Source organism: Culex pipiens, chromosome 3 (genome assembly GCF_016801865.2).
Source record: "Culex pipiens pallens isolate TS chromosome 3, TS_CPP_V2, whole genome shotgun sequence".
In the NCBI taxonomy this organism is placed as follows: domain Eukaryota; kingdom Metazoa; phylum Arthropoda; class Insecta; order Diptera; family Culicidae; genus Culex; species Culex pipiens.
In genome coordinates this window covers 102868626-102895680 of record NC_068939.1, presented here as the reverse complement: position 1 = coordinate 102895680, position 27055 = coordinate 102868626, and the positions used below count along the sequence as shown (strand labels likewise).

General features: G+C 36.7%; 1 protein-coding gene across 4 annotated transcripts in view; it reads right to left on the bottom strand.

Moving 5' to 3' along the window:
- Positions 1-27055, bottom strand: part of LOC120418282 (protein PALS1) — a 67942-nt gene that overhangs the window by 29523 nt on the left and 11364 nt on the right. For all 4 annotated transcript variants that reach the window (XM_039580609.2, XM_039580610.2, XM_039580611.2 and 1 more), the window contains 3 exons: positions 22784-22914; positions 18096-18821; positions 17856-17977 (listed from right to left, as the gene is read on the bottom strand). In XM_039580609.2, coding sequence (XP_039436543.1) covers positions 17856-17977; positions 18096-18821; positions 22784-22914 — 979 coding nt within the window. The remainder of the gene's footprint in view (positions 1-17855; positions 17978-18095; positions 18822-22783; positions 22915-27055) is intronic.

Below are 27055 nucleotides of genomic sequence, written 5' to 3'. Positions count from 1 at the left end.
AATTACAAAAATATTTAAAACACTTACGCCCTTCTCAAATGTCATTATCGAGTGTTACTGGCTCCATATACACAAAAATGGCTTATATAGGCCTAGGATAACATGTCTACAAAGTTTCATTGAAATCGGAGAGGGTCGACAAAAAAGTACCTAAAAAATTCCTGTTTTGGGCTGGAATTGCTCAATAGTCAGAATGACCTCTTTTAGTGCGTTGTATAGAATATCCTGTACCCACTCACAGTTCAAAAAAACATTCCATCAACGTAATGCATTTACCCTGGCTCCTCCGGGTTGTTTGTTTTTTCCTTTGTTTACGACGCATACCGAGATTTTCAATCCCACCGGATAAAATAAAAAAAGTTTCACGCAAATAAATGAAGAAAGGTATGAGATTTCGTCGAACGGAAGAATCCATTCTATCGAAACGAATAGATTTCATGATGAAACATGAAAAGGACATGGGATGATTCTGGAGAAGAGAAAAAACTGTTTGCCCGGAGCGACTTCCTTTTGTTCATCACGGCCAAGGGAGGAGCAGCAGTGGTAAAGTGTGTGAAAAATTCTTGATTTGCAGAGCAGTGTTGGTTAAACAGAAAAAAAGTAATGGTTCATTGATATTACGACATTTGCAGTTATTATGCAGGTTTGTGCGATAATTTGCGAACTTAATTTTCTCTAGAGTTTGATTTTCCTGAAAATTATACCCTGAATTGTGATTCTGGTTGAATTGAAGTACTTGCCTGAATAGTGATGTTCATGTTTTAGGTGGAAACAAAGCCAGTTTAAGTAGCAACATAATATTCTTTATTGAACATGAGAGGAAGTATGATAAAGTGTTAGGGATACCGCATTGACGGAGGGGCGGTACGGCCCCTTTCATTTTTGAGCATGCGGAAAAAGATGTGTTTTTCAATCATTTGCAGCCTGAAACGGTGATGAGATAGAAATTTGGTGTCAAAGGGACTTTTATGTAAAATTAGACTCCCGATTTAATGGTGTAATCAGAATTCAGAAAAAACGTATTTTTCATCAAAAAAAAACACTAAAAAAGTTTTAAAAGTTCTCCCGTTTTCCGTTACTCAACTGTAAAATTTTTTGGAACATGTCATTTTAAGGGAAATTTAATGTACTTTTCGAATCTACATTGACCCAGAAGGGTCATTTTTTCATTTAAAACAAAATTTTTCATTTTAAAATTTCGTGTTTTTTTCTAACTTGGCAGGGTGTAGAGTGTAATAATGTTCTACAAAGCTGTGTAGCAGATAAATATAAAAAATATATATATGAACATAAGGGGTTTGCTTAAAACATCACGAATTATCGCGATTTTACGAAAAAAAGTTTTGATCATGGCCGTTCATCGTCACCCGCGACAGTCACGGACGACGAAACAAAGAGACACGCAAAAAGTAACTTTTTCAAAACTTTTTTTTGTGAAATCGCGATAACTCGTGATGTTTTTGAGCAAACCCCTTTTGTTTACATATCAAAATTTTTGTAATTGTCTGCTCTACAACTTTGTACAACATTACTACACTCAAAAAAATATCCCTGCAAAGTTAGAAAAAACACGAAATTTTAAAATAAAAAAAAATGTTCTAAATGAAAAATTTATCCTTCTGGGTTAATGTAGATTCGAAAAGTACATTAAATTTCCCATAAGATGACATGTTCCAAAAAATTTTACAGTCGAGTAACGAAAAATGGGAGAATTTTTAAAACTTTTTTGATGAAAAATACGTTTTTTCGGAGTTCTGAGTACGCCATTAAAGCGGGGTAGGGGCAACTTTTCCCGATTTCGTGTGAGTTGGTAGAGAATTGCCCAATTAAAATATTCAGTTTTTTTTTCAGAATTATTAGATTCTTTTTTTAGATTCATGTTAATTCCCCAATTAAAACATAACTTTTGAAAATGCATATGACAAAGCAGATCGATTTTAAATATATTGTGAAAAATCTTGATTTCTTGAAATAAAATTTTAAATTATCATTTTAAACTGTGTCCTTGATTAAAACAGTCAATAAAACGCTTACATTATGCAACGCCATCTGACCAATTCGATAACTTTTACTAAATGTATTTGCAATAAACATTTCCAAGGTTTCATCCTTTGGTAGTAAATGCACAATTGTGCACATCAAAAAGGTTGCATCACAGTTTGACCTTTCGTAATTTACGACTCTTCGTTGTCTCCTGACAACTGAATCATTTTCAAGAGAAATACTCGACGTGGTAATCAATGAGTCAACGCATCGCGCTAATGGATACAGGCATGATTATGGTGGCAAGGAAGGAAAGTGAGTTGTAATTTACCAATTTTTCAAAATCCTCATTTTTGCTTTTTTGCCGTCTTTCATCGGCTCTGGCAGCTACGCGGAATTCAATATTTTCCTTCTTGGCGTTTGTGCACTTTGCACATTGACTTTCTTCTTCGACGGGTTTCTCAGGTGAGCAGCAGCACCAACGATATCATTTCCACCACCAGCGCAGCAGCAACCACCAATAACACCTTCCAGCATCCAAACAGCAGCAGCTGCACCAGCACCAGAAGCCGTACCAAGGCACGCGAGAGAGCAACTTTTCACCAAACAAACTGCATCCACGCAAAACTTTGTCTTCGCGCCGAAGCCGATTTGTTTCTTCCTTTACCGGTCACAACACAACTTTTTCAAGTAATTATTCACGCATATCGATATCCTTCATTGCATTACTGCTGCACATCGTGATCATCACCGAGGAATCGAAAGTTTCACTGAACCACGGTGGTGCTGAGTTGTTGTGCTCCTTCGCGAATTCACCAATGTAGGCTACTACTGGCTGTTACTTAACAGCACTCTCTGGTGGAGATGGTGAAGAAGCAAAAACTAGTAACTTGATAGTGACTGGGGGTGCCGCCACTCAATCATCATCGCTCAACTGGGAAGGAAAGAAAGTCCCTTATAGCGTATATTCACTTTGATTTATCATTGGTCACTAAACGGCGTTGAGCGATGGTTGAGTGACTCTGAAAGCCAAGCCAATTAGAAGAGGGATAGAGTTCACTTGCAATTTACGATACTGCTGATAAGTCACATGCCCTCGGCTTTCTTCAAAGTAGCCCCCCGAAAATTCGTCCAATCTCCTCGTTAGCGCTGTCGTCAGGAGAAAGATTTGAACGAAGTATTAGAAAGTTGTTATGTTTGCCAGAAGGTCTGACTGTGAACCGCTCAGGAAGTGCTCTGAAAACGGCACACAGCAGAGGCCATTTCCAGTGTGGCAGTGTCCGATCAGTGTCCGGCCAAGTAAACAAACGACCACGTCAACGGCGACGCTCTGCACTACAAACCGACAGCCGAAACCGGTCCCGTGTTTCTCCCCTTCAGTACCTACTGAGAGGCAAGCACACTGCCATCGATCAAACATAATGCTGCTGACTGTGGCCGCGGCCACGGTGATGAACAGTGGAAATGGCCGATCCGATGCAAAAAGTTGGTAGAAAATGCTAACTAAAATTTCTTTTAATTCACATATTTGGTAATATTTCGCTATATAAAAATTATTGGTGGGAATCATTTTGCCAAAAAACGGTAGAAAATCAAAAGTTTGTCTGCAATTTGAATATTTGAGTTTTAATCAATTAGTTAATGAATGGCATAGCACAGGGGTGCCCAAAGTATGGCCCGCGGGCCAAACGTGGCCAGCGAGGTGATATTTTGTGGCCCGCGGACCCATTTTGAATGATCATGTAAAATGGCCCGTTCACCACTTGTAAAGTGATTTTATACTTTTTTCAAAATTATGGTTTATTTTAAGCTTTTATATGCTAATCTTTTTTTATTTTTTTGTTAAGGCTGGTACAAATATTTTTAAAAGTTTTTGTCACCCCCCCCCCCCCCTTCAAAATTGGCCCAAAAAATCAGGGGGCAAAAAAAATATTTTTACAATAAACTTCAAAATTTCAATGAAAATTCAAGTGCAACCAGCTGAAATCAAATTGAAATACATTCTCCTGCGTTTTAAATAATTTTTAGCATGTTTGGGTTTATTAAAAAATCTTAAGATTTTTTGAAAATTTTCGATGCAAAATCTTTTTTTTTTCGATAAAATTTTTGTTTTTGTCAGATCTTAGATTTTTTGTAAACTAATGATTGCAAAACAACTGAACTAGTGTAAAATGCATTTTAAAACACTTTTTTCATTTAAATGTGAAGACTATGGCTTGTTATTTAAATTTTTATATTTTTTTATTCCCCCCCCCCCTTGACCTCGGCCAGGGCCGAGGGACAAAAACTTTTTTAAATATTTGCATCGGCCTCATAAAAAAACTTATGATTCATCAATATTTTAATCCCCACTTTAGGATACAAATAATTTGTTCAAAATATTTTATAATTCAAACAATTTCACACGTTTCAATGTGAGTGAAACTTGTAAATATCGTCAAAACTTTCATCAAACATTTTTAGAATTATAAAAAAAAAAACCTTCAAGTTTGATTTAGGTAGAATTCTTTAAAAATTGCAAAAATAAAAGTTTTCTTTATTAATGTGCAAGTCACCTCAAAATTACATTGCACTTCTTTAGGGATTTGAATTCATTACAGTTAGATAACGAATCTGATGGACCAAAAACTGATTCAGGCAGACAAAATGTTGAAATCGGAGGATCAAGTTTGCAGCAAATATTTTACAAAGCTTTCGTCGATCCACCATTATTTAAAAAAAATACTCGAAAACCCATGAGCAAAAATATATTTTCAAAAAACTAAAAAAAATGAAATTTAAGAGCATTCACAATACCGATAGAAACTCGTTATTTTGTGGTTTCTATTATTTTGAAAAGACATTTTTTTAAATAACAGAAATGTCCGATCTTTTAAATTAAATTAACGTAATTTATTTTTTTAACAACCTTTTTTTATAAATTTGGCCCGCAAGCTCATTTGAGCTTCAAATTTGGCCCGGCTTTCAAAAACTTTGAGCACCCCTGGTATAGCATGTTATTCCTTTTTATATTCTCCTTTTTTAAATCAGGAAAAATAAATAATAAAGCCTTAAACAATGGATATCAATTTTCTGGTAAACTTTCCGGTATTTACTTAACTGGTTTAAATAAAATTTTCATAATTTTTAAAATTTTAACCGCAGAACAAAAAAAAGTTTGGTAAAAATGTGCAGTTTCCATGAATCAATAAGTAGCATAGCAATTATGTGATTCGTTTTGCAAAAAGTTTAGCGAATAAAATATACAACTAAAAATAGTTTATTAGATTATAAATTAAATAGCAATTTGGATGTCTGCGAATTTCTGAAAAACCAACACTTCTCCATAATTTTGATTAATTTAATTCATTTTAACAGCCTTTGAGTTGAGTGCCCTTTCCAACTTGAGTGGTAAATTTCAGCACTATCATTGGATCGTCCTTTTTACGGCCACCTTTCATCCCACTATGCGCCAACTTGATAGGAAGTTATGTTTTCGCGCGAGCATGTCTTCTTCGCGGAAAATATCTCCCACCTTCCCTACAAACCTTCCCTCCTTCCAGGGCCAATGTTGCGTGCCTTCTGGCTGTAAGTGCCACAGATGTGTGGCCGGTTAACGGGCAGCGACAATCTGGTCCAGAGGAAAAGCAACAACGGGGCCGTCATTTCTAAGCAGAGTGATCCGCCGCGGACATAAACCGGTTCCAGGGCGATGGAGTCACCGTTGGAATCGGTCGGTCAACGGGCGGCAGGTGGGGACGGAAGAAGCATTTAAACAGCATCAGTGAAGTGAACAATAAAAATTACTGATACCGTACGCCGCAGATGATGATAGTCGTGGACTGTCATGTGACGACAACAGGTTAACAGGTGTTCTTTTTCAACCAACAATTTTCAACAGATGGTTACGATAAGGGTTCGCTTTTCCGATTATCGAGGGCACACTACAAATTCATTCTTGAAATCGATATTTGAAAACTTTTTATTCAAACCAAATGCAGGTTTATAATGTTATGAGTTCAGATCGCAAAAAAACCATAATTTTCCCAAAAATTTTAAACATTAGTTTAAATATTAGTTTGAAACTTTATTTTTTTTTTAAATCAGTTCTAACATTTGGAAGGATTAATATGAAAGTCCAATCATGAATTGAATTAAACTATCCTATAGGATCGATGCAAGAAATAAAAATCGTAATAATATTGAAATTTTCTTACTTTTAACATCAAATAGGAGTCCTTCGACCGCATTTTTTTTAATTAGAATGGTTGATTGCCCTTTGAATTACCAAATGCATTTTTTTTTTTAATATTTCATCACCCCTATTTTGGCCGCCAACTAGGATCTAAAAACTCTAAATCCCTAAATTCAATAACTTTTAACCAATAAAACGCACATTGTTTTTATTGAAGAACTGCTAATCTTCCACATCCTTTTTAAAAGCATTTTTATTTTTCATTTTATGTTTTGTGCTACACAACTCGGCATCTTCGAAGTTGTAAACGAACAAATAAAATTGTAAATTTCGTGTTTTACTGATAAACGTGGGCGAGTGAAAGTTTGATTATAAAATATTGTTTAAGGAATGGATTTTTATTTTATGTCATATTCTTACAAAAACTTCAAAAACTTATATTTTGTCATATTTAGGTCGCCAATTTAAGATACTTAATTAAAACTCTCCAAACCAAACTCCAAACTCTATAAACCGGGACCGTGGTGTAGGGGTAAGCGTGGTTGCCTCTCACCCAGTCGGCCTGGGTTCGATCCCAGAAGGTCCCGGTGGCAGATTTTGAGACGAGATTTGTCTGATCACGCTTTCCGTCGGATGGGGAAGTAAATGTTGGACGCGGTCTAACCTAGAGGTTAGGTCGTTAGCTCAGTCCAGGTGTAGGATTCGTCTCCCTGGGTCCTGTCTCGGTGGAGTCGCTGGTAGGCCGTTGGACTAACAATCCAAAGGTCGTCAGTTCTAATCCCGAGATAGATGGAAGCTTAGGTGTAAAAAGAGGTTTGCAATTGCCTCAACAATCAAGCCTTCGGACACCTTGTTTCGAGTAGGATTCTCGCATTCGAGAACGCCAAGGCAATGCTGTAGAGCGAATAATTTGATTTTTGATTGAATTAAAACTCTCTAGAGCAATCAATAATAATTTTAGATGTAAAAGCGAATTATTATGTTCAATTATCCATTTTCGATGCTTTTTGAACATTGACCGATCTGTAAACTGTTCCGATTATAAGAAACGACTTTACTTTAGATTTTTTAGTTTATTTTCACATAATAAAAATCAATTCTGAAACATATTTAAAACGATGGCTATTTTCCCATTTTTTAAAGTTTGTGAAAATGAAACTGTAAATAAAATGACTCTTTTTTACCCAAGTGCATTTCTTGACTTTTATTTGAAAGGTTCTTCAAGTTATGGAATTTCCTAATTTTATTGGACATCAAGATTTGATGTGTATAGCAAACTAATAATTGTAAACACACAGTCCATCCCACTTACGTTAGTGAATGTTTGCATTAAGAATGAGCAGGATAGACTGCCCATTCAGGATGATTTAAAGAAATGTTACAAAATTAAATACCCCAACTAAACTTTTGAACAACATCCATGGCTCCGTTCCACCCTCCAATTAGAAGACACGAATCAGAGCACAACACGCCTCGGCGCGGTGGCAGTGCAAAATTTGCCCAGATTGCACAAAACAATCGGCCGCTCTGTTCCGTCTGAAATTACGTATGCGCTCGACCAACAAAGTTCAGTTTTCGTTTTGGCCGTTGGTTTCGGGTGTGCACGCCACCGGGTGCTGGCACACCGTACCATGCAACCTGACCGTGCAGTTTGTGCCTGGCCAGTGGCCATCAATAAGCCCACTCAAACCAGAGCCAAACCATCGCGGCAGTGTGCGTAAAATTGATTTCGTTAAATAGTTTGTTTTGTGTTCTGTTTCACTAATTCCATAATCAATTTTTTTTCGTGTGAGTGTTGAACACTCCATGCTGCGTTGGACGGAGCCAAACCTCAAACCCCTCGAGTGGCACATAGTATCGTATCGGGTTACACCATCATCCGTCCGTCCGTCCGAGGCATCGCGCACTCTATCGACTCTTGGCGCGCGCAATCGGAACATGCCGGCTCGGTTCGGTTCGGCTTTGTGGCAACAATTGGCGGGCTCTGAATTTCACCGACTTTGCGCCCACCACGTCATAATGCATGCATGTAAACATAATCGCACACTTATATTGCACATTTTGCACAAAACCACCACCGCACCGGGTTTACTACGGCATAACGATCGTGCACGGCAATAAGGCATTCCGAAATTCTTCGCTACCCTCGAACGACTTTGGCGCGCAGGCAAATATGACACGTGAAAGTAAGTCTTTCAGTAAACAGCATAAGTAAACAGTGAAACACTATCCCTCCGTGTTGACAATGGCTTTGTTGGACACTTGATCGGACATCGGTTCCGCCGAAGTGCAACAACAAAATCTTCTACGAAATGTTGAACCAACCTAAAACCTGACTAGTCGTGGACTAACCAAAAAACGCACAAATCCACAAAAAAAAACAGCTAGTTAAGTGCACATTTCACGGGAAGCAAAAATTACACACGACGAGTAGCATTAATTAACCGACGACGACGACGATCGCACGAGACGACGAGAAGCACTTTGGTGAAGAAATTCAACCGTTCACTTTCATTCTTCTTCCAAGACTGACGAGCAGGTCTGCCGGAAAAATGTACCTGCCTTAGCCAGCAACCATCGGGCCAAGTGAAGCGAGAAAGACACTAGCATATACACAAAACGGCGGCGGCGGCGGCTCAGCCGAGGCGAATCCACCAGCAGCGAAGAAACCTTAAACCATCGCCATCGGTTGAGAGGGTATTTTTTAGAGCTGTTTGCGTTTGCGAGAGTTACTGCTGCAACACGGCCGGCCATTGCCGTATGTGTGTGAAGGGTGTGTGGAGGGACCATAGAATTTGAACACGGGAAGTGGCCAAGGAAGGCCGAGGCAAGAAATGAAAAAAAAGTAAAGCGTATCTTATAGGTGTGTACCAACACAGACGCAGGAAGGACCAGCACATGAGAACGATCTTCCACGGAAGAAAAGATGAGCCTACAATAACGTTTCTAGCTAGAGCTAGTTTCTGTGAAGAATAGAGTAAACAGAATACTGAGCAATAAAGAAGGTTGAAAAGCCACAGAAAGGTAAGTCTGGAGGCAGTCAGTGTTTTTGGGTCTTTCGCAAATGACGTTGTTCAGTATATTGAATGGTGTCTTGGGAATATTGATCCACAGGCAAACGGACATGAAAAAAAAATCATAGCTTCATAAACGATCATTTCAAATTCGCAAATAGTCGTAAACGAAAATGATAGATAGATGATTACACGAACTTTTGATTATAACCCAAATACCAAAAGCTAAGCATCATTCTCCGACAATCATGGAATCCATTGTTACACTACATCAACAACTTTGACATGGACACTGGACAATGTAGCTCGTTTATATCACACACAAAAAAAAAATTGAATTTTGGATGCTTGAAATTTTGATGGTTGATTTTTAACTCATTCAGTTCAAATTAATTTGTAAAAAGTGAAATTCAATAGAAACATATGAAAAGTGTGTTAAATTGCACATTTTTCGACACAAAACCTTTCATGAAATCAGTCCAGGAATTTTGGAGAATCTCGATATGAGCAATTCTCTACGAAATCGGTCTTTTTTCTTCAATTTTAATTTTAGTATTTTTTAATCCGACTGAAACTTTTTTGGTGCCTTCGGTATGCCCAAAGAAGCCATTTTGCATCATTAGTATGTCCATATAATTTTCCATACAAATTTGGCAGCTGTCCATACAAAAATGATGTATGAAAATTCAAAAATCTGTATCTTTTGAAGGATTTTTTTGATCGATTTGGTGTCTTCGGCAAAGTTGTAGGTATGGATATGGACTACACTGGAAAAAAATGCTACACGGTAAAAAAATTTAGTGATTTTTTTATTTAACTTTTTATCACTAAAACTTGATTTGCAAAAAAACACTATTTTTAATTTATTTTATTTTTTGATATGTTTTAGAGGACATAAAATGCCAACTTTTCAGAAATTTCCAGGTTGTGCAAAAAATCATTGACCGAGTTATGAATTTTTTAATCAATACTGATATTTTCAAAAAATCGAAATATTGGTCGCAAAAATTTTTTAACTTCATTTTTCGATGTAAAATCAAATTTGCAATCAAAAAGTACTTCAGTGAAATTTTGATAAAGTGCACCGTTTTCAAGTTAAATCCATATTTAGGTAACTTTTTTGAAAATAGTCGCAGTTTTTCATTTTTTTAAATTAGTGTACATGTTTGCACACTTTAGGAAAAAATATTTTTGAAAAGCTGAGAAAATTCCCGATATTTTGCTTCTTCGGACTTAGTTGATACGACCTTTAGTTGCTGAGATATTGCAATGTAAAGGTTTAAAAACAGGAAAATCGATGTTTTCTAAGTTTCACCCAAAAAGTCCATCATTTTCTAATGTCGATATCTCAGCAACCAATGGTCCGATTTTCAATGTTAAAATATGAAACATTTGTGAAATTTTCCGATCTTTTCGAAAACAATATTTTTAAAATTTTCAAATCAAGACTAACATTTCAAAAGGGCCAAACATTCAATATTACGCCCTTTTAAAATGTTAGTCTGGGTTTCAAAATTTTAAAAATATTGTTTTCGGAAAGATCGGAAAATTTCACAAATGTTTCATATTTTAACATTGAAAATCGGACCATTAGTTGCTGAGATATCGACATTAGAAAATGATGGACTTTTTGGGTGAGACTTAGAAAACATCAATTTTCCTGTTTTTAAACCTTTACATTGCAATATCTCAGCAACTAAAGGTCGTATCAACAAAGTCCGAAGAAGCAAAATATTGAGAATTTTCTCAGCTTTTCAAAAATATTTTTTCCGAAAGTGTGCAAACATGTGCACTAATTTAAAAAAAATGAAAAACTGCGACTATTTTCAAAAAAGTCACCTAAATATGGATTTAACTTGAAAACGGTGCACTTTATCAAAATTTCACTAAAGTACTTTTTGATTGCAAATTTGATTTCACATCGAAAAATGAAGTTGAAAAATTTTTGCGACCAATATTTCGATTTTTTGAAAAAATCAGTATTGATTAAAAAATTCATAACTCGGTCAATGATTTTTTGCACAACCTGGAAATTTCTGAAAAGTTGGCATTTTATGTCCTCTAAAACATATCAAAAAATAAAAAAAAATAAAAATAGTGTTTTTTTGCAAATCAAGTTTTAGTGATAAAAAGTTAAATAAAAAAATCACTAAATTTTTTTACCGTGTATAATTTTTTTCCAGTGTAGTCCATATCCATACCTACAACTTTGCCGAAGACACCAAATCGATCAAAAAAATCCTTCAAAAGATACAGATTTTTGAATTTTCATACATCATTTTTGTATGGACAGCTGCCAAATTTGTATGGACAAACTAATGATGCAAAATGGCTTCTTTGGGCATACCGAAGGCACCAAAAAAGTTTCAGTCGGATTAAAAAATACAAAAAAATCGAATGACCGAAATCCTAGAGAACTGCTCATATCTATTTTACGAAACTGCGCACATCCATGTTAATCCAGTAGGCCAACATGGGCAGTACAGATGATTTTATTTTTGCCACGTGTGTGTGTTTTTTTTTAAATCAAAATACGAAGTTACGGTGCCAAGATATGACGAAATCGGATGGATTTGGGCTATTTTAAATGTGTTAAATGTGAATGACTCCACACTAGGGTGCAAAGAATATGGGACTTTTTCTCAAAACCTCGCTCCACAAGCCGAATATTGTTCCTTAAGCCATTTTAGGACTCTGGGCAAAATCGGTCAACATTTAGCCATTGATAATCAAAGGTGAAGTTTGTATGGGAAAAATCGAAAAAATGTATGGAAAACCCAATTTTCTTACGTTTTGGTCTGCAGGTGGCGCTACTTTCATCAAATTATTCCCAAAAGTGAGATTCTAATTGGAAATTTAATGCACTACAACTTTGTAAAATATCAAAGCTGTAAAACTCGATCCTGGAAAGTTATCAGCGATTTAAAAAAGTCATTTTTGAATGAAAACTGTTTTTTATTAACAACTCTAGGCTTGGGTATCGATGGGTTAGTCGCAACCAATTTCGCTCAAAATTTGCACAGATGCTTAAAATAACCAAAACGCCCATTTTTGTACCACCCTATATCAGATAGGTCCTCCCTAATAATCAAACAAAAAAAAGTTCAGGTCTAATAATTTTGACCAAAAAACTCTCATGTAAAATTTGAGACAAATCAGAGCACTTTTGATTTGGATCCTACTTGTTTGACTCATAATTGGGAAGAAGACTTGCAATTGTAGTCCTGTGTTTTTGCCGATGGCCGATTTAAAAAAGCTTATTTAAAAAAAATAATATAATCTAATCTAAATTACTGGTACCACATTACTAGTAGACTACATTTAAATGTCGACTTCATCCTGCACACGGTTCATCTCAAATTTCCGCCAATTTGGTTCAACATAACCTAATCTCATAGAGTGTCATTAAAACAGATTTAATGAAAATCATTACAGTTTTTAGCATCATTTTCTTGGAGACAATTCGTCATTGTCGTTATATCTTGCCGCACGTGCATTTTGGGCCAAATTGAGTTCAGAACACCATTTTGTGCAGCTTTCACTGCCTCACCTTTTGACCTTCAAAGATCCACAAAATTCGATTTCAATCCTGAGAAACTCCGTGCATTGATGTCACTTCTGGAGCAACACGAGAAAAGGGCGGATAAGCATTATGACAGCTGGAACTATTTTGCAAATTCCGAGCCAACAGGTAACTTTTTCACAAAACTCGAATAGTTAAACAATAGTTGGCCTTCTCAGCTACCTTTTTACACTGCGGGTTTTGTCAAATAGTTACTTGTTGGCTCGGAATTTGCAAAATAGTTCTGGCTGTAAAAATGCTTATGCGCCCTTTTCAAATGTTGCTCCAGACTTTTCATATGAAACAAGTTTCAATCATGTCGTGCTATCCTGACACACCCTGAAAATTGTTGTAAGTGCGACAACTGGCCTAAAGAATATCAGGTCAGAACGCATTTGAAACACGTACATGCCCGACTACGATAAACATTTGTAATTATAACTCGGGACTCCGGCAACCAAATTCGACCAAATTTCGGGACAATGCATGAAATGGTCAACCAAACAAAACGTGTTTGTTTTTGTTTACATTGCGTGCGTAGTTTTCGTTTACATTAAAACATTAAAACGCGTTTTTCTCGGAATGTCTACGTGTGATAAGATAGCATGACAACGTCGAATTGATCCCAAATTTATGAAATGAAATGCTTATCAATAGTGGAAAATGTCTGTTCTTATGACTACCTATTCCCAACTTCGGAGAGCCTATTTTTTACAACGCATTTTTTTGTTATTTATTAGAGTGTAACATTCAAGGGTGAGCATACTGAGCCCAAATCCCAAATATGAGCTTGATTGGACGTAACAGGAGCTGGCGCTCCGCCCTTCAATTTTAAATGGGATTCAACCCGGAAAAAAAGATTTTTTCAAAAATGTCAAATTTTTAATAAATTAAAACATGTTGTTGTTTTTTTTTTTACAACTTGTCCCATCGATAGTGAATCCAAAATTTTGCCAAGCTGTTCGTGGGAATCAATAAAAAACAGGAAATAAAATTTAGTCAATTAACAAATTAGGTTGGGAAAACGAGCAAATTGCCCAGCGTTTTACGGACGACCTGCGACGTGACGGGCCAACGAACGTGTTGCCTTAAAAGTGATGCAGTTTATTGATCTCTCTCCGTCCAGCTAATTATCCAATCGACCATCGATTCCCATTGTTTCGCGATTCTGATCGTTTCGCGTGTCCCAATACCTGGCACCGCTTACACAGCGCATTAATCCACGTAAAAGTGTGCATTTTTCCTGAATATTTTTTTTTGTTATCCAAATAACACTTTATTTTGAAAATTTCCAGTGTCTAAAATATTTGGTGTGCTATAAATCTTCATTATAGGAATGGTTGAAACATTGGAATCGTAACACTTTTGGAAGTATTCCGTTTGAGGTTAAACCTCAATTAAAGGTTGGCTAAGAAAACATTTTTGTTTCGACACGTGAGAAAAAAACGTTCAGGCACAGAACCTTGACACAACTGTCCAAATAATGGAGAAACTAACATCCAACACCAGCCATCAGATCTTTTTGAGACAACTCCCATGATGGAAATTTGCTCCCACAAAGCGTCATTCGGGCGATGATGATGATGATGTGTTATTGAATGAATTGACTTGACACACATCTTCCACCCACGCCAACGCCTTTTCATCCTTTTGTTGGTCCTAAATTGGAGGAAATGTTTGCATTCCTTCTTTCAAAGCGAAATGAGAACATGCAGAAATGTAAAATGCATGATGTTTGAGCCGGGCGAGCTTGAAAGTAGGTACAGGGTGTAACAGCTGTGGAGAAAAACACTATGCTTTGTAGTTTCAGGGATGAGAAAATGATTTAAAATTAACAAAAATTCACCACATAAAGTGTATGCTAAGAATCAATTGATATATGTATTAGTAAAAGTAAGATATGCTATGTATTAAAAAAAAATCAGAAAAAAAACGTTGGTAGATGCATTTGGTCCCATTTCTGTAATGTCATATTTCACCTAGTTTTACCCCTTTTTGCTTCATTCATCAAGCATGTCATTGACTCTTGCATTAGCAATGATAGTATGTTGATTTTTTCTGGAAATAAGTTTTTGATGATCCAGCTGAGCACTTCAAAATTGTTTTTTAGATTTTGAGTATTTTTTCCGAAAAAAATTTTTTTTTGCTTAACAAACATTCAGAATCAGTCAGCCATGCTTGTTTACAAAAAAAACAGTAATCAGGAACAGAAACAATCTCAATATAGCGGGATTGGTTGATGTTTACAGAAGTACGGCGAGAATAATCTTATCCTGCGAACATGAAAACAAACATTCAGCATAGAAATCAAAATTAAAACTTCGGTGGCAGACTGGCAGTTACATTCTTCTGGCGTCCACTTTTTTTTGACAAACTGTTACTTAACCATACCTCTACAAGCGGCGACAAAAAAATATAAAAAAACATTACTTAATCCACCTTGAGGTGGCTGCAGATGCAGATACAAATACAAAATCAAACATCATGTACTCATATCTTCTGACAGGGTTGGTGGATCTTTAATATCCTACCATGATTGATCCGGACTTCATTTTCATAAAAAAAATCTAAGATCTGGCCTCAAAAAAGTATATAAATAACACTTAAGTCATAACTTTCAATATGGCTATCATATCTTCGGCGTTTTAGGCTCAAAGATCTTACAAATTCCTTTCTAAAAATATATAATGACACGGGGTTTCTTACAAAAACCACCCTTTTTACAACTTTCTGACCTTAAGCCATAATTGTTTTGAAGCATCACTTTTGAAGTACTTTTCTAAAGATCGTTATATTAACTAGGATCTTATGGGACCCCAAGACGGATCGAATGATACCAAAACGGTCCAAATCAGTTTAGCAAGTGAAATAATTGAGTGCATTATTGGACAGACATATGTTCAGAATTTGATTCTGAGGTAGGTAGGTATTAGGGTGGGTACGGATTTTGAAAAGTTTTCAAATCAAGTTCTGGTGTGGTTCCCCTTGTAGGGCATACCCATAGGGACTCTCACGCCAAATTTCAGCTCTTTTGGTTGAAAACTGGCTTGTCTCAAGCGGGTTCAAGTTTACATGGAAATTACTATAGGAAATTTTGAATTTTCGTTCATTCGCTCCTACAGGCCTGGGGAAAACATGTAGAAACTTCTAGGATGGCCAGAAATGGGCGGAATCGTCTGGAGAACAACTTTCTCTAAGAGACCAGGTCGATTCGTTCAACCCCCATCGAGCTCAACGGCAATACATCCGGAGTTTACGGAACCAACGGTTTTCACCAGAAAAGCATCAAATTTTCCTTAGCATGCTATGAATGCTTGATGTACACCGCGACGCCACATGTCAAACAGCTACCACGTGATTGTAAAATTTGCACCATAAAAGTTGTTTTCTTACTTGGAGGTTTAGAATACATCTAAATAGTATCAGGATCACCATAAATGATAATTCTATAGTTCAAAAAGTAATAAAAAGTATTTTTTTATAGGCGATGCTTGTCCACGTGGTAGCTGTTTGACATGTGGCGTCGCGGTGTTCATCAAGCATTAATAGCATGCTAAGGAAAATTTGATGCTTTTCTGGTGAAAACCTTTGGTTCCGAAAACTCCGGATGTATAGCCGTTGAGCTCGATGGGGGTTGAACGAATCAACCTGGTCTCTTAGGGAAAGTTGTTCTCCAGACGATTCCGCTCATTTCTGGCCATCCTAGAAGTTTCTACATGTTATCTCCAGGCCTGTAGGAGCGAATGAACGAAAATTCAAAATTTCTCATAGTAATTTCCATGTAAACTTGAACCCGCTTGAGACAAGCCAGTTTTCAACCAAAAGAGCTGAAATTTGGCGTGAGTGTCCCTATGGGTATGCTCTACAAGGGAAACCACACCAGAACTTGATTTGAAAACTTTTCAAAATCCGTTCCCACCCTAGTAGGTATACATGAGGGTGGGTCTACGAGTTCGAATTAAGAAGTTCATTTTTCAAGTGATTATATAGTCTTTTCTCGGTAAGGTGAGGAACTCTTTTATTTTCAGTTTTTTTTAAATAGATACAAAGCATACAAGATAAAAAGCAGTTTTGTAATAGCCTAGTTCAGAATTTATTGCATAGTCATAGTTTAGAGTTTTATCTGCCATTTGAGGATTTAGTTATTTCTTTTAAATAAAAAAAATAATAAAAAGATGAGTTGAGATATTAAAAGTGATTCATAATTTTGGTTGGTTGACGAGTCCATAAAAAAATTAAATGAGTTTTAGGCCAGCAGGTGCATTTCATGGGTCAACTATTACTAATTGATAACAACAACGTTTATTCACGTTTACCATCATATGGTTTATTCCAAAACTAACTTCATTCTGCGCATTTCGATGCCAAATTTATTACAGTACATTCTCGCGTACCTACTAACAAGGCATTCCAGCCAGAAATAGTAGACCAAAATGTATTGCAAAGCTTTTACGTGAATACAAATCATATTATAGCCTTGTGCAGTGCTACACGCACATGTGGTCCATTAACGTGACACGGGCCAATGGGTGGAAGTACTTTGGCCATAACGAATTTCATTAACTGCCGTAAGAGCCAACACTGAATGTAAGCCCTACTCATAAAAATAACTATTTTTTTCCATGAGTTCACATAGATACACACACTTTAGGGTACAATGCAGCTGCGTTTAACTATCCTCGGTCCCACCCACCTGCTCTGATTCAATACCACTTGTGGACGACAACTCATTATGATACACGATATATATACGTGTGACACATTTACGAACTGCAAGTACAAGATTCAGAACATCACCGGCGGTGCCGGTGCGACGATGACAGACAGGAAATAAACATCAGCCCCGCCGGAAACATCGTGTGTGGCACACGTTACGGTTCTCCGGGCCGGGCTCCCACTTTGGCGATAAATTCATTGGCAAAAGTGCATTATATACGACTCATCTATTCATGTTCCCGTGTGCTGAATAGTGATGTTCCACATGGACGATCTGGCACTCCGTGGTGTATTTTTGTTCTCATTGAAGCCATGCCTCCAAACACTTGTGGCTTGGGTTGGAAGCATTGAGGTTCTTTACTATTGGAAATTATAAATATGAGATTGAATAAGAATGGTGACTTACTGATTTCCTTGTCGTAAGCTTTGGTCGCCTAGTAGTACTTCGGTGCCTCCCCTTGATATGTTACTGCTCGTCTCATACGGCTCCTCCTGTGGCTCGAGTTCACCCTCGGAGAGTGTGGCCAGCTGAGGAGGAAGGTATGAAAGATATATATAAGAGAGTGCACGGTTTAAACATTAAGTTGTACAACATTTTTACATGCCGTTAGTAAAGGTGATGGTTAATACGGAATTATGAGATTACCTCTCGCTTGGGACCGTGACCGTTCGTAATGATCGGATTCGTTAGATTACTGTAATAACTACCACAAGAACTGCTACCAGCACCAGTTTTACTTATATTGCTATTAATGCTGTTGTTGTTTAGGAGACTATGGTTCAGGTTAACAATATTGTTGTTGATGGCGTTAGTGTTGTTATTCAGATTGAATTGTTGCTGTTCGTTAGGTTTGAGTATGGTCCCTGCGGCCCCTGCCGGTGTGCCACGGAACGTGGACGTCGATGCTACGTTAGGTGTCACGACGGCGGAGGAGGCATTCGGCAAACGGGCGGACGCCGACGAGGAACCAACATTCGTGTAGATACTGACGTTGGAGGACAGAGGTGCAGCTGATTGGATTTGATTAGTGGTTGGCTTTGGGCCGACGTTGGAGTTGATCACATTTTGAGCAGTTTTCGCCACAGCTGCTGCTGTTGACCCAGCCACCGGATTAGTTGCGGTGAGAGCGGTCAACGCGGTGGTTGCTGTTACATTACCTATTTGTTTCACCGTGTTATTGTTATTGGTTGCAGTGTTTTGTAAATTGGACCCAGCTGAGCAGTTCGACTTCGTTCCTGCCGTTACCGTTGTGCTGGTGTTGGTTACGGAAACGGTGTTGCTCGAAAGTGACGTTACGTATATTGGCGAGGCTTCCTTCAGGAAACTTAGATCTTGTGTAGTACCTCCTTTTGCTTGACTTTGCTGATTCAGCTAGAAATAAAAAAGGAAGGAAAGCAAAAAAAAAAATTGAAAATGTTTTAAAACAACCCAACTTTTTTTAAACCACATCTGCGCTTTAACCCTCTACAACCTAACCCCGCCTCTAGACGGGCTTCGATCTAAAAAATCGCCAAAAATCCATTTTTCAACCGATTTCTGATCTTTAAAAAGCATTGGAAAGAAGAACTCTTTAAATTTTAGAAAATTTCAGGGTTGGAAGTTAAACTTGTTTTATGTGACTTTGCCAATGTTTTTAAAAATGTCATTTTTTTAGGGGTCAACTTTGGCAGTGTTTTTTACTAACATTTCCTATATTTTCAGTAAAAAGAGGTATGCAGTAATTTTTGTAGTGTCCCAGACTATGCCTCTACGCATTCTTTTGCAATTTAAATGATGATGGTGTGATTCTATAGCAGAAAATGTGAAAAACATGCAAAAAATTGATAAAGTGACTGTAAAAACATGAAAAAAATAGATAGGCGAAATGTAATTATATTAGGTGGTAGAGTAGGCCAAATACTACCAAAAACAAACATAAACTAAACAAGATAAATGCAAATTAAAATACTAAAAATGAAACAAGAAAAACATAAAACAAGAAAAGTAAAGTTTTTCGTAGAACAAAAGTTGCTCAAAATGACCTCCTAAACACGGGATAAATAAATATTTTCGAAAAAAAAATTTGGGCAGTAGAGGGTTAATCTATTCTGATCACATGCTATTTACTCAAAAATAATGAAAATACATATATGAGCCTGCATTCTTAAATTGGCTTAAACAGATGACTCAATGCACCCCATGTGTCCCGATTCACCCCAGATGACGTTAGATTTTACATAACCTATACAAAAACAGTGAGCCGGGACCGTGGTGTAGGGGTAAGCGTGATTGCCTCTCACCCAGTCGGCCTGGGTTCGATCCCAGGCGGTCCCGGTGGCATTTTTCGAGACGAGATTTGTCTGATCACGCCTTCCGTCGGACGGGAAGTAAATGTTGGCCCCGGACTAACCTAAAAATAAAGGTTAGGTCGTTAGCTCAGTCCAGGTGTAGGAGTCGTCTCCCTGGGTCCTGCTTCGGTGGAGTCGCTGGTAAGCAGTTGGACTAATAATCCAAAGGTCGTCAGTTCGAATCCCGGGGTGGATGGAAGCTAAGTGTAAAAAGAGGTTTGCAATTGCCTCAACAATCAAGCCTTCGAACACCTAGTTTCGAGTAGGAATCTCGCAATCGAGAACGCCAAGGCAATGCTGTAGAGCGAATAATTTGATTTGATTTGATACAAAAACAGTGAAGTTTAATCAACATGATTTTGAGATGCGAAAACAAAAACTAGGTTTTTTATGCAACTCGCGCAAAACCCAGAAAACTGAAAAGAAATAATAGATTTTTTTCTCGCTAAAACAACGATAACTTGATAAATTATACGATGACCACTTGTTGTAATTTTGGATTGACACCGTAGAAAAACCTCACGACGCGGTTAGTTATTTAATGCACCGACCCACTCATTGGAGGAATAGTTGAAATGTATACGAAAGACTATTTATCCTAAACATATTCTACTAAAAAAATGAGGTTTCAGCTTTTGATTCATTTTATTTTTTCAGATACTGATAGGATCCGCATGGTATTTATTTTTACAACATTGGTCATTTTAAAATTAGTAAGATTTTACTATGTAAAAAACCTGGGTGATGAATAGAAACAATGCGTAACGTGATTTTCGAATGATTCCATTTTGTTTACATCTACAAACTAGGAGGCTGTTCAAGCACAAGCATGACTTTTTTCTTAGGTAGATGAGCTGTTTTATAATCAGTGGTATGCGTTTTATTTTGTCTCGAGTTTTGTCTAATTTTCTACATTATTTTGCTGGAAAATTGTATGTGTTTTCAAGTTTCGTTCGGTTAGAAGAGGTTTTTCTTTTTCACGGGTGACGAAGAACTGCGACCAGACAATTAAGAAGGCTTCTGGATGGTACAACCGCATCGACTCTATAAACAACTTTCATTCATAATTATAAAAAAAAATGATGATCTCGCCTTCAATGTTCTTAAGATTACTTGACTTCAACTTCAGGTCCTCAAAAGCAAAAAAAATCATTCTTGCAAAAAAAAACAATGTTCGATCGATAACAATACTCTCCACTTTTGGCGAACAGTAAATTGGTTCCACTTTGACAGTTCAAAATTGAGGCCGTTTTGCGAACCACTATTCAGCACCCAGTAAAAAACCCACTATTTTAAAAATTTCGATTCACTTAAAAAACAACAAACACACAATAACTAGTTGCACACTGTTCAAAAATTGTACAATTTGAAGAAAGGAGAAAAAAGTGAGCCGGTAAGATGTTTTCTGTTCTATTTTATGCTTTTGTGGAAAATTTGAATCAATTCGATCAAAATAAACCTTTCAATCACTTCGATCAAAATCAATCCTGAGCAACTGGGAAAATGAAATATTCTTTTAACTCTAACCAATTCATGCATTTTTTTTAAACGGGACTCACACTTACAATCAAATCAAACGTATGGTGGTCAGTGTAAAGAGGGTTTTAAACTAAAAGTAACCCGGTTCGTTCGACAACAATTAGGTTTTACAGCGTGACGTCACGAGCGCACACGCACACACGTGCAAAAAATGTAAACAGTTTTGATGAATATTCATCAGGTTCACATTTTTACACATTTTTTCAGTAATATTACTCAAAAATAGAGTTAATATTCAACCTACCAAATTTTCAACATTCCAAAATTCAACTTTTTTCTGTGTATAATAAAAATCAAACAAACTTATCCAAAGTTCATTTCTCTATGATTTATGATTGCGAATGTCAAATGATCTTGGCAACACTGTCATGATAAATCTGGACTTAATTTAATTTATGTAGTTTTTAATTGATTTAGTTAAAAAACTCGCAAACATTATTGCATAAAAACGAATTGAACCTTGTATTTACAATTACAGAAATTCAGAGATTTTATTCATCAAAAGAGATTCAAACTGTGTTGGTTGGTCTCCAAAGATTAGTTTCACTACTTCATATCACCAAACACGGTCGATGCCTTGCATAACTTTGAACAATGCATTCTTATCTGTACGGAAATATGTAAGTAAATCTACGCTCCCCACACAGCGATACTATGTCACATGGACAGGAAAGTGAACCGAACTCATGAACATCGACCCACAGTTGTCTAGACAGGTTAAAGAGCCAATACACATGCTCATTATGAGCCCGTTGTGATAATAGACATTGAACAACGCAGCAAGTATAAAGTTGGAGGAGGTATCACATACTGCTTAGGCCTTTCTTTGTCACGTACCGGCGTGACCGCACTTTGTTTGTGAGTAAAGTGAACATGGTAAAGAGACAGTAAGAGCGGCCAGTATCAAGCAGAACGCGGTGTGAGACAAAACGTGAGACAGATATACATAAAAGTATAAAGCCATCTGGAAATCAAACCAAAAGAAATTGAAACTCATTTTATTGCAAATATTTTGAATCATTTTGAATGTTATAAAATAAAAAAAAAACAATGCAATGTTGATTTTTAGTTACAATTGATCAAAATATGAATTCGTTATTCGAAAAAAGAGTAATTTCGAAGTCACCCAAGTCATAAAAAGGATAGTAAGGAAACAGATTTTCACAGTGCTCAGGATTCGGGAAAAACAAATCATTTGCATTTGCAAACTTTAACCCTCGTCTTGGCAAGCCCTTGCCCCAGTGCTCCCAGTTAATTTGAACATTCCTCCAAAGGATATTCCTTTCTTTTTTTGTATGAAAAAATATTTCTTTGCAGCTTAAAATAAAGAAAAAATGATGTCAACTCAACATGAAAAAAGTGTAGAGAAAATTAAAAAAAAATATATCCTCCAGTATCATCTCCCGTAATATCTAGAACACAATGTTAAGAAAATAGCCCACATCGTTGTCCGGTATTTTATCTTACCTTTATAGAAAGTTGGGACATGTCCACTGGTGTGATCCGTTTGAGGGCTGACAACCGCTGCAGCCTTTCTCTAGCTTGCTGTTCAACTGCGATGACGAATGCATCTTGAACGGCGTTTCCCAACTCGCCAGCTGGAAAAGGGAAAGATGAGAGAAAAAAATCTGTCAAACCGAGACAAAAGAGGAAATTAACTTTCACGATGACAGCAAAAAAAAACTAGATTATGTGCGACATACACGTAGTGGCTAAACCACCTTACATGAGGGCCAGTGTTTTGCGGACAGAAAACGCAAAAAATAAGTTCCCAGTAATGACTCGCAGAAGATATTATTGAATGGATCAAATTTCACACAGCCTCCATCCGAGTTTGGTTCACACGAGAAAAATGTGCGAGCGCGGAGGACAAGTGTTTTGTCGAATGTTTTGCGGTTTTGTGAAAAGATTAAAGATTTTTGAAATTTAGAAAAACTATTTATTAAAGAAACCCAATATAGCGTACATAGTTCCTTATAAATAAATTGCAAAATTAAACCGGAATGCACCTTTATGGTGTAGTGGAACGATATTGAACAATTAATTTTTGCTCACGGTTAGCGGAGCCACACGTTTGTTATGTGTTTCTTCGGTTGATTGTGGAGATACATGTACAAACAAACACGGGATGAAGATAAGTGGTAACATACAAAGCAATGTAGGTTAATAATTTGCACTGGCCAATTTGTTACCGGCTTATTATATTGAATTTGCTCGTGCCACAGTTATTTTTTCATTAATGTTTATGCAAGCCATCCAAGTAAATCACTGGAGGAAATATAAGAAGAGCAATGACATTAGGGAAAATACAACTAAATAAAATAGAATGGTTCTAATAAAACAACAACAAAAAACTATATTTTTGCTACGTTTTCACGGTTTTGTGGGGGTGAATATGTGTAAAAAATGATGCACTTCTCGTAATTTCTGAATAACAATAGTAGTTTATGCAACAAGTTGCAAAAAGAGGATTTTTTCAGCACGAGTCGTACATTTATCCAACGAGGTTCACCGAGTTGGATAAATACGAAGAGTGCTGAAAAAATCAAGTTTTGCAACGAGTTCCATACAACATTTTTTGCAATTCCGAAAAACACCCATTGAGTGAAATTTTAAGTCAAAATTTTCATGTATTTTGTCAATAAATCGTTTAAATCAAAAATATGTTGAAAAGTGTTACTATTCGAAACAAGTGCTGAAAAGTTCAACTGTACATCCATTTCCAAATTTAAAAGCTTTAACGGTGCACATCAACCTGAACTTTTGCACCCAGATTTTTGTAACAGACATTTTAGTATCTTCAAAACTACGGGTACTATCGAAATAATTTTTCTATTCATCCCCTAAAGTACTGTCCACAAAGTAATTTACAACAAAGTTTGACTATTTTTACAATCACATTGTTGCAGGATTGGGTCCGTAAGTTTGACAATTTTGGAATAAGAAGACAACAACTTCCTTCGTTGCTGTGTACCCTTAAGTGCTCTAAAAAATGCTGTCCCTGTTCAGACTGTTGTCCCGATTCACCCCAGATTACGGTAGTTTACCAAAATTTTCCCAAAATATGGTGAAATTTGATGAACTCTACATTAAATGCCTATCGTTTGAAAAAATTGAACACTCTCACCCTTTAGAGGGGAAACTAAAATTACCGATTCTTAGTGGTGTAGCACCAAAATGTAACTCTTTTCAATTTACTATATGATTTTATAAATAATAGATTGCATTTTATTATGATTCATTATTTGCAATGAGCATTAAATGCGTTTTCTTACTGCAAACGCCAAAAATATTCACCAAAAGAGGAGTTTTTTTTTTTTTCATAAATCTGCTTCTTTCGTTGTCCCGTCACGCAAAGAAATGGCTGAAAAACTCAAATTTCAACCAATTCGTTCAATTCAAAGAGCCAAAGATTCGTTTTCCAATTTGTAAGAATCAAGCTGGTAAAACTGTACCGATTGTTTTGGTGTGCCTTTTAAAAGCCCAGATTTATGATGATGTCACTACAGCCTAAACGCTGAGAAAAAATGATTTTTTTTAGGAGTCGAATAATCGGTCAAATTATGCTCAAACATGAAGAAAGGGTCAAAAGAAGTCATCCAACAGTGTTACTCGTTCGAATCGTATTCACATGCTTCAATGTTGGAAACAGGAGATTCCTAATAATTTTTCGAGCAATTTGAAAAAAAAATCTAAGAAGCTACCAAAATGGCAGGAATTGTTCTAGGAACGAGATTTTTTTCAGCAAAGTTTTCTCTAGATGTCCGCTTTAAACAGAATTAAGTTTAATTGAGAAGAACCTGAAAAATGGCAAAAAGATTATAATGAAAATTGATCTGCAAATAACTGTTGCAAACTTCATGCGAAATATTTTTCATGAGTACGAGTGTTCAAAGAATCAGCTGTATTATAGTACCATCATTCGGGACGACATTGGGTCTGTGGGGTAAGATTGGATCATACAAAAATGTTGAAATTTGTATGATCAAATCTCACCACCCAGACCCAATGTCACCCCTGATAACGGTAGTCTTATAAATTTACTCTCTTTTAAAAATCCTTTTCAAAACCCTTGATTATATTTTTGTTCTAATGGTTTGGAGTAAAGGTTTTTGTAAGTATTTTTTTGTTTATGTAATGATGTAACATTTCATTTCAGTTTAAACTTAAAATATGTTTTGTTTGTTTGTTTGTTTATTAAGTATCAACAGGCCACCAATGACCCCAATGATACTGTGACTATGTTACACAATAATAATTTAATTACATCTAAAAAACTCTAAAAATTGCTTTTTCAAAATATCACATGACACATTAAAATCAAAAATTGAGGCTACTCGATTGAAGGTCCGTTTAAGTCCGATGATGGAGCCGTGTGCACTGTAGTTGGCAGCTTCAAGTGGGATTCGGAAGAAGGCACCTCCGCGCAGCACACGAGATCTAGCTTGCAGATTCAGCTCACCGAGTAGGGAGGGGCAATCAATCCTTGATGTGAGCAGGTCGGCAACAGCGGTTACACGTGCGGCGTTGCGACGAAGAGCCAAAGAGTCCAGATGGATAAGCTGACATCTGCTTTCGTAGCTTGGGAGACGATGGGGGTCTCTCCATGGAAGCAAGCGGAGTGTTTTTAAAGGTGCTTTGGAAATTTTGAATTGCAAGTATTAAATTTGTTTGCTTATTTTGAAATCCATCAACAGCAAGTTATGCTATACGGGAATCGACATAACACCTTATAATGTGGCCCTCTTAAACCTTGCGGTTTCGTCAACGGATCCACAGGTGTGTATCGTTCTTTTTGCGACAAGACTCCGCCTCCAGGGTCTCCAAAGTGTGAAGGTATGGCACGGGGAGAGGGCACCGAATACTTATAGTAACACTTAGAATTTTTGCACCTGCCTCGGGATTCGAACCGGCGACCTCTGGATTGTGAGTCCAGTGTGCGTTCCGATTGATCCACACAGGCAGAACTTATGTTATAGTTTTATTTATGTCATACTCATGAAATACATGTCTTTTAAAGCTTTCAACAGTAATGGACTATAACATTTTCAATTACAAAACATGTTTTGTATCCTTACAACTGGTTTATGCTTGGTTAAGGAAATATCAAATTTATTCTTAAAAATCCAGTAACAACATCTTACTTGACAAAAAAATCAATTATATCAGCTAAATCATGTTATTTAATATTTGTACACAAAACAAATGTAAATGATTTTCATTTCAGAAGTAATCCCACATGTTCAAAGAGTCAGCCAAGAAAAAAATATTTTTTGTCATGTCTTATTTTGCAACCTTTGACGAGTAATTGACACATGAAAGATAGCATTTTATAAGTTTCCTGAACTATTTAAAAAGTTCTTAATAAATAATGTCTGAAAAGCCTTTTTTAGAAAATAGGCCGTGGGTTTGATTCAGTAAAAGTAAAGTATAGAAAATTTTTCTCATGACCCATGAAGAGTATCGGGGACGCATTTACAAAGCGGTTTCAGTGGCTTTTTCCTAACTAAATATTAACATGTTAAGGTTAATGCCAACATTCCGTAGATCGCCTTCCCTAAGGTGTCATGATAAGGTTCAGCTAAGCTAAGCTCACCAGTTGCATTGGTCCGAGCCGGGATTTGATCCCCGATCTACCGCTTACGAGGCGGAAGCGTTACCGCTAGGCTTCGTGGCTCGACCGCTTATGCCAATGAAAATAATTTGTAAGGCTATTGTCTTTTTTTTTTGCCGGGTCCG